Source organism: Aquila chrysaetos, chromosome 10 (genome assembly GCF_900496995.4).
Source record: "Aquila chrysaetos chrysaetos chromosome 10, bAquChr1.4, whole genome shotgun sequence".
NCBI classification, from domain to species: domain Eukaryota; kingdom Metazoa; phylum Chordata; class Aves; order Accipitriformes; family Accipitridae; genus Aquila; species Aquila chrysaetos.
Window position 1 is genome coordinate 39,953,793 of NC_044013.1, and position 8,568 is coordinate 39,962,360.

Below are 8,568 nucleotides of genomic sequence, written 5' to 3' on the forward strand. Positions count from 1 at the left end.
CTGTATTTGTGGCCTCTGGACAGAAATATTCTTTAATAAATCAGTTGAAAGGCTATAAAAAGTAAAGCATCAAAAATTGATGCAGTAGGAATTCATGCAGAAACACAGCATGGATCTCACAAATGGAGAAGGACACTAAGTACATAAATTGAGTTTATTGTAAAACAAAATACAAAATCTCGTAAACACAGCAGTAAGCCCAAGCCTCTCCAGCAACAGAATTAACATTCTTTCAGATGCATTACATGCACGCAAAGAGCACACCTGGGCAGATCTGAACTGCTTTTGAGGACGCAACCTCAATAACGGGAGTCCCTCCTGGTTAGGGATCCCATAGATTTCCTCTTTCTTCAGTTCTGCAGTGTTGAAGCACTGCATGTTTCCGTAGCTGCAAGCATACATCTGTTTAGAGTGGGTCCGTCTCATCCCTTGGTGTCCGTTTGCTCCATTTCCACATGAAGTTTACCATAATCCATCTCGTTCCCTCTGGTAGTGCTTTTACAGCATGTTTCATCAGAGGACCTCTGTATTCTTAACAAACATTAATAAATTCTCAGATCACCCTAGAGAGAGGAGGTGGATTTTATCACCAATGATTCCTAAAGCATAGTTCAAGGAGCAGTTGCCATTGGCCTACAGAAAGCTGCATGTTTACACGGTGCCGATTGTTCTTTTTTTCCAGCCTGTAAAGACAGCTAGAAGCAGGATTTAAGATTCTTCCAACAGGAGGACCTGCAGTTTGACTGTTTCACTCTGTAGACAAGGCTAAGACTTGTACCAGCATTCCCAGACCTGATCTGTAACTGTGACTTTACCTTCAAATATCATCTTGATCTCATTCTTTCTCCTTTTTTTTAGGAACACGCTTTTGAAAGCAGCCAGAAGTATAAAGAAGGCAAATACATCATTGAACTAGCTCACATGATCAAGGATAATGGCTGGGATTGAATGGAAACAGCCCAGCCCTACCAGCGTGTAAGAGAATGCCATCCAACCGAACATTATATCCAAGAGTGAGAGAGTGACTGAACGCTTGGTTCCATGCATTTAGAGGCTCTGCAATTTGGGAGCATCTTCACACCCTTCTCCATCTTTATTGGTGACTGGCCTCTAAATTTCTGTCTCTCTGTCTCTTTTGCTTTGTATCTGTTTGTGAGTTGACCCTGGCTGCTTCTCTCTCTGTTCTGGCGTTGGCTAAGAGAATGCACCGAATGCCCGACAGCCATTCCATGTTGACGAATGTTTAAGTACAAACTGAAGTTGGCTCTGTGGCGGCATTTTATCAGAAGGTCTCGGTGCGGGAGGAAGACCCAAGTTTTGGGCAGGAGAAGGTGATAGGGAGTGGGGAGTGGGCCCGAAGGGAAGTCATCAGAAGTTGAAACTGTACTTCTCCTTGAAGTCCTGGTTAACCAAGGCTTGAAACTATCTACTTGTCTAAATGGACAGAAAAATACCTCACGGCTGCGTTCTCTCCGAATCGTAAAACCGCTGCTCCATCGGTGGAGCTTCAGTCTAACCCGGCTGAGCACAAGTCATAACCAGTTCCCCCCGCAAGCTAATCGCAAATCTGTGTTTTGTTTGCCATTTATGAACTTGTTGTTTGCGGGGGGAAGGATCTGAAGGCTGGAGAGATTCCCTGCCTCTCCTTTTTCTCACTGTTTCAGGGTAGGTAGGCCAAATGTCCCAACAGAGCACAGCTGTGGGGAGCATCCTCACAGCTGGAGAAACCAAATCCTGACTCTAGAGCCCTTCAGAGAGGAGGAGAAAACCACTTAAGGCACAAGGGGGCTGGAGCTGCAGCTTAGAAGATATGACGGGGGGAAAAAAAGGCACGTGCTAGGCAAGAAAGAGGAAATTACGTAGAGGAGGATGGGGACAAACTTAGTAACGCAGGGTACCCCTTGAATTCCTGGCCTCCACTGAGCATCCTTGGGGGTATTTTACCAATCCTTCACAAGTGTGAGTAGGAAAATGCTGTTACAGAATCTTTTTCTTAAATCCCAGGCCCCAGTCGTCAGCTCCGCTCTTGGAGCCTGGCAGAGAAATGGTGCGAGAGTGGGGAGAGGAGGGAGCAGAGGAGCCTGGCAGTTGTAGCAGTATTGCACAGGTGGATATTTCAAGCCATGAGGTATCCTCCCCAAAACCTTCCCCCCTTTTCCCACTGCCGGAAGCCTGTTGCAGGCACAGGGGGAATGGGAAAGAAAAAAGAAATTAAACATCCTCCCCCTACCCCTGAAATTGTCTATGCCTTGGAGTTTAAAGGGGAGGGGTAGATGTGGGCATCATAACTGCAAGGGACAAGTCCCTCCTATTTTAATTTTTCCATTTTAATTACTGTGGACCTTCCCGAAGTGGTTGGTGGGGAAGGGGCATCATGTGTGAGAGGGGAGCTGCGTTAGACATAAATGACAATGTGAAGTTTGCTCTGCAACAGTCCAGCCAGTATCTGGTGCATAACTCAAGACTATTTTAACCGAATTAGTTTTATCTCTCTGAGTGAATTTTCTTTTTGTTTGTGGAATTCTTTCAAGTAGGTTAATCCGTTGGGGGAAATCTTTCTTAATCCAGAAGGAAAGATTATTGTGCAAGGGTTTGTAACTCCTTATGAAACCGAAGCTTTGGAGCTGTAATCTGTTGTCGCTTGCCCCCACCCCCAAGAGACTCTCAGTTAGCCGTGCGGATCAGGACGGAGGGCTGGTGGTGAGAAAGTAATTTGCTGTTAAATGAAGGGGATGTGAGCAGAGATGCTACTTAGGGATCAGGGTGGAACTTATGTGTTAGGTCCTTGTGCTGAAACCGAAACCTGATGGCCCATCTAAGCAAAGGCTGTTTTTTTCTCTTGAACCACTGATCTTTACAACCTTGGAGAGAGAAGTGAGATGGAGGCTGGCCGCGGCTCCTGCAATGGATGGAGTTGGCTCGGTTTGCGGCTAGCCTGTTAGGAGGTGGCTTCTGCCTTCACCCTTTCTGCTGTGGCTGTGTAACAGTTGCTTCAGCTTTTGTTTCTGATCGTCTCTGCTTCCATCATCCACGTTCCCTTCAGTGATAAAAATCTAGTAGAAATCAAAAATTCGGCAGTACCCACTATCTTAGTGACTTTGGCACTGACCTGGTCCCATTTTCCTGTCCTTTGGTTGGTGATCCATGACAATTTATTGGGTTTTGACCAGTGAGAAGTAATTTGCGTTCTTTAAAGAGCTCTTCAGTCTTCCCAGATACGTAGCCTTTAAAGGGGTCTCGTTGGAACTGGGAGAAGTAAGGGATAACCCCAAATCATTAATATGAGGTTGAGAAAAAGAGCACACAGGGGCTCATGGTTTTATGTTGGTGTTTAGAGTGATTGCCTATAAAAAAACGATATAAAAGGTAGGCCTGTCTAGAGGACTGCTCTGAGAAATAAGAACAGTTACTACAGAGCGCTACCAGATGTAAATGTTTTTATCCATATATTTGGGACAAGAAAGGGCGATGATCCATCAGATCAGGCTGTTTTTAACTGCTCACAGGGGTTATGCTTTTAATGGCAACCAGTCAAAGCTTGAATACGGGAAGATCTTAATCTGGTTTTAATTGGTTTTGTCCCATCAGCATCCACAGATTCACACTTGTTGAGAATCTGGCCTCAAGCCCTGATAGGAAAAAAATGCGTGTGCCTGTGAACATCCCCAAAACCCAGAGAATTATCTATAGAGCGACGTTAATACGCTGTACAGGGAGATAAGGAAAAACGGGCTTGCGAGGCTCATTGACGTTTGTTCTCTGCTGTGTGTCCATTAAATACAAAGTACTTCTTAGTCCGCTGCTAACTCATCTGTGACTTGCTATATTAAGACACATGACAGAATTGGGAGCTGGTGACTGGACAGGATGATCAGATCTGTATGCTAGTGGCTACCACAATCGGCGCAGGCTAAATTGATGACTTGTAGAGTGATATATTCAGAGCATAACCAAAGAACCTCACTATCTGCATCCCTCTGGTTGTGGGAGTTGACTGTAGCCAGTTCCTTACTGGCTGGGGTGAGCAAGGTGGGACCGTTGTTTCTGAGCTGGAGATGCGGCCCATGGAAGCTGCCTCCTTGGGCAGGCAGTGCCTGAACGCAGAGCGCCGAGTGCCTATGGTGCTGCTTTCCGTGGGTGACATCCTTGAGAAAACACGAACAGCAGCGAGTTTTGCTTTCTTTTTTTATGTGGCAGCCTCGTCCCTGGCAAGCTGCGTGCACCCTTGAGTTTACATCACCCCCGTCTACCCCAAAGCTCAGACTTGAGTAAGTTTTAAATTGTTTTGCTCTGGTGGATTATCTGGTGTGAAATCCTGATCCCTGTAATAAATATTCAGATGATAATATATACAAAGCAGAAAAAAAACATTATCTTGTGAAATATACTTTTGTAAATAATATTTAATTTTTTTAAAAAAATAATATATTTGGTGCTGTTTCTCAGAGCCCCTCCCTGAGAGCACTTTTTTGTTGTTTATAAATGATACTGTTTCCTTCTGTATTTGTTGGAAAATATGTTTAAAGGGAAACAAAAATCATAATATACGTTGTCCTCTTAAGTCGATCCATTTTTCCTCCGGACGTGGCAGGAGAGGGAAGTCACTCCCGCTTCCATCTGGCAGAATTGGTCTCCGGCAGAGGCGGTGGCCGCGTAACGGACAGCAGCCCACGGTCCGGGCAGGTACTGATGTGTGGGACAGGAGGTGGCTGCAGGCACTCGGGGAGCGCTCCGGTGTCTGGAGTTACGTGCTGGAACACCTTCAGTCAGTGCCGGAGGTCCCGTCCGGCAGCTTGAGCCCCGCGTCAGCTCGTGATGCCACAGGGAGTCCCACGAAAGCCGGTGGGGCTCCGTCTGGGCACGACTTTCCTGAGGAGATCTGGTTTGTAGGATCCGGGCCTGAAATTTTCTCTTGCACCAGTATTGGCTGGAGTGAAGTAGATTTGAGACTTAGAAAACAGGATTGAATATAAGCTGCAACCTCTGAATCGCTGTTTCCAGTTGCTTGGGGGCAGCAGGGATGGAGGATGGAGATTTCTAACTAGTCATTGTTTTTAAACTAAAACGTAAGTCTTTGGACATGGATCCTGGTTTTCTTTTTGAATTTTTTTTGTTGTTTGTTGTTTGTTTTTTTTTAAACCGGGCTGCTACATAACAAATTAGAGTAAAAGTTTACCTCTCTGGCAGTAAAGTTCATTTTTTTTGTTTTCCTTTCTGTCTTTAACCTCCCCCTTCTCCCCTTCTTCGTTTTTAATTCATTGGGTCTCTTGTTTATCCCAAAGTGGACCAACAGCACAAACCACTGGACTGTGTTTTGCTGAGCAAGGAGCTGTTTTCAGTGCTGAATAACTGTTGCACGCTCTTTAATTCTCTGTTTTTGGTGCACACGATTTAAAAATATACAGAAAAAAAAAACCCTACGAATGAAATCTGTTGTTGTTGTGATGATCAAGTGAGAATTTTCTCTGTATGCATTTTTCTAACTGGTATGTGAGAGTGTGTTAATCATGCATTTCACTGCACTTCCTTGTTTCGGGAGGAGCATCATGTTTCCGTGTGAACCAGTTCTTGGATGAAGAGATGACACCCAGGCAGCCGGTTGGGTAAACAGACTGGCGAGAACCAGAGCTCAGCACAGTGGGAAGGAGCTCTTCTCACCAGGTGAGAGGCCTCAGAAATTAAATGCTCAGAAACAATTACGTTAGACATAGATTTTGCAGAATCCTGTTTAAAAAGAATAAGCAGAAGAGGGGAAACAAAATCATCTTGAATTCAGAAAAAAAAATCAACATATTCAAATGCAAGCAGAATGGCATTGTGTAAGGTACAACCACAAATAAGCTATTCTCATAGTTACGAACTGTATGTATCCTTTGTTTTGTTTTTCATAAGGAAATGGGAATGCTTTCCCCACTGACAAAACTAAAGGACGATATTTCCAATACCAGCCTGTCTATTGATGCTCTTGTGTTTACAAATTGTGTATACTTTTATTTCTCTGATCTTATTTTAATTTTATTTTTTGGCATATTCTTTCAGGTCATTTGCTTCAGTAATAAATGCAACTGTTTGTTTTCAAATAATTGATTTTCACCTTTTCATGTATTTGTACGTTGTACATAGTTCTTCAGTATTAGAGGGAGGCGTATTGTTTGTCATATTTACAATATGTGTTGGTGCTCATTTGAGAAAATAAAATTTTCAAGTACTAAAACTGCTGGTCCACGTTTCTGTTTTAATCTCCTATACTGTGTGCAAATTGGAGGCAGCAAGAAATGTTACATTTAGCTTGAAAACAGTCAGATTATCCTCTTTTCTGATACCTGCCAGTCCCGAGCAGTCACCTGGTGTGCGCTTGAATCACTTCAGCGCTTAGAGACTGCAGTCACGGGCAAAGATCCCACGGGGCAGAGCAAAAAGATGATCCGTAGTCCCTGAGTCTAGGATTTAGTACAAGAGGAAACCTTAAACGGACCAGCAGACAGAGCTGACCCGCCTGGTGCCATCGTACCATAACCGAGTGCCTTTCCCGAAACCAGAGCAGCGAGGGAAGCACGGACTTTGTTTTGTGAGGAATTACATGATTTTAAGGTATTTTTCAAGTAGCAACAATAACAAGAAACCCGTGAAATAAAAGCCCCTAATTCTTGTTAAATCATTTCCCATGGATGAAGGGTTTTGTCAGCACCGTACATAGCAGTGCCTGCAATGGTAGAATGGGTCCAGAAATTTCCAGTGGCCAGAAAAGCACCCCGGGGTCTGGAAGTTTTGCTTGTTGGTAGAATTCACTGTGTAGCTCCGCGTCTTGTAAAGTTGTATTGCGGTGAGTGGAGGAGATACCTGTTACTCGCAGTTAAACCAAAGCATTGGTAAAGCTGTCTGGCGCGGTTGGGTATTTGCAAGTCAAACGTCCGTTTCAGAAGTTGGGCAAACGAGGTTTTCCTGGGTTCGATGCACGCTAGTCCTGAAGCAAAGAAAACCCATGCGTGGGAAGCAGAGCTTGCGCTTTGGAAGGGAAGAGGGCACGTAGGGAGGGTGATCTTTCAATATTACAATACAGAGCAATTCCTTTGAATAATGGGGGGAGCTTGTCCATCCCGGATACAGGCTGTGACATTTTTGGGAATCATTTTTGCTAGCTGCAGCTGCAGCCTGCCAGCGCTCGTCTCATCTGGCGGCGTTCACTTAAATGCCAGAATTGCTTCTCTGCTCCCAGGTGAGTGGGGTACAACGTTTCCAATTCCTGGTGCCTTCAGCTCAAAAATCCATTTGAAACTGCGGTCGAATTGAAAGCAGTGCTTTATTTGAGGTCGTTTTGGCTAAGCTGATGCAATCCCTCTTCATCCCACGGCTGAAGACGGCTGGGACCTGTCCCTGTGCCCTGTGCCAGTGCCCGGCAGTTCACCGTGCCGCCGTATGCCGGCCAAGCGCCCTTAATTCCCCATGTGTCTGAAAAAGCAACTTAACCCTCTTTGGAGAGGACCTGACCGTGCCAGCTGCTAAATGCCCTGAACTCAAAAGTGTAGCTCAGGCCACAGCAAGAAAAACTGCACCTGAAAGATCGGGGACAAAGAGGAGCCGGGGGGATTCGTGGGCGGCGGGTAAGGAGCCAAGGAAGATGCGACTGCGAGCCCACGTCCCGTGCGTACCCGTAGCGTGGGCAAACGGGTACAGCTGATGGGACGGTCGATACAATTAATTGCTTGCCCAACGGGCTCAAGGGAATTCGAGTTCTTGGTTTCACCAAAACCTTAATTTCCCGTTGTGCGTGACGTGCTGGGCGTGTGCTCCGGAGGCTGCCGGTGGCATCCGTAAGAGACGGGAGGATGAGACGGGCGCTGCCTCCGCCCTGCGCAGCGGGAAGGTCTCGGGCATGATGACATCTCCAAAAAATGCCCGAGACCGGTCCTTCGGGTACGCCGCGGTGCCTGGAGATGAGCGTGGTCCAGCGCGGGGCGGCTCCTCGTCCCGCTGGGCTCGTTCCTACAACCCCCTGAAGCTGCCGTACGTGAACGGCCGCTGCTGGGTCACTCAAAAAGCCCAAAGGCTTTAACCCCGTTTCCATCTCGTGTTGTCAAGACAAGCGATTACTCCATCAAAAGGGCAGCTCGCCGAGCGCCCGTGGCCGTGCGCGCGCGCGCAAGAAGAGGAATTTGGCTTCCACCGTAGTCAGCCGTTCCCGATGGGGTCAGGACACGGTGCCTGCGACGGCAGCGCTGGTGCCTCCCGCTTGCGTTCCCCGTGCCTCGAAGTATAACGGGGAACGCCGGGCTCGGAGCCCGAAACAGCCAGGGAGGGACCGGGGCTCCGGCCCTTCTTATTGACTAATTCTTCTATGTGATTTGGAGAGGAAAATAAAAATATTTCTGTCTTGTTTCCCCGCCTTTCCTCCGAAACCGGCGGCTGGGGAGGGAGGGTGCGATCCTGAGCGGCGTGGGCAGCAGAAATTCCCGGCGGGGTGGGGAGGGGACCGGCCGATGTGGCGGCCGCTGGCTGCTTCTCACCCGTGGGAGCGTTTCTTATTAACCAGCCAAATCGCGTGCGTCGGCCGTGGCACCTCGCCAGCTC

The 8,568-nt window shown here is 46.9% G+C and overlaps 1 protein-coding gene across 3 annotated transcripts in view; it reads left to right on the forward strand.

The window, feature by feature from the left end:
- The window catches only part of YPEL2 (yippee like 2), a 40,760-nt gene extending 34,546 nt beyond the window's left edge, over nucleotides 1–6,214 (forward strand). For all 3 annotated transcript variants that reach the window (XM_030027915.2, XM_030027916.1, XM_041126625.1), the window contains exon 5: nucleotides 859–6,214. In XM_030027915.2, the coding sequence (XP_029883775.1) occupies nucleotides 859–948 (90 nt within the window). In that variant the 3' untranslated portion in view covers nucleotides 949–6,214. The remainder of the gene's footprint in view (nucleotides 1–858) is intronic.
- The last annotated feature ends 2,354 nt before the right edge of the window (nucleotides 6,215–8,568 follow it).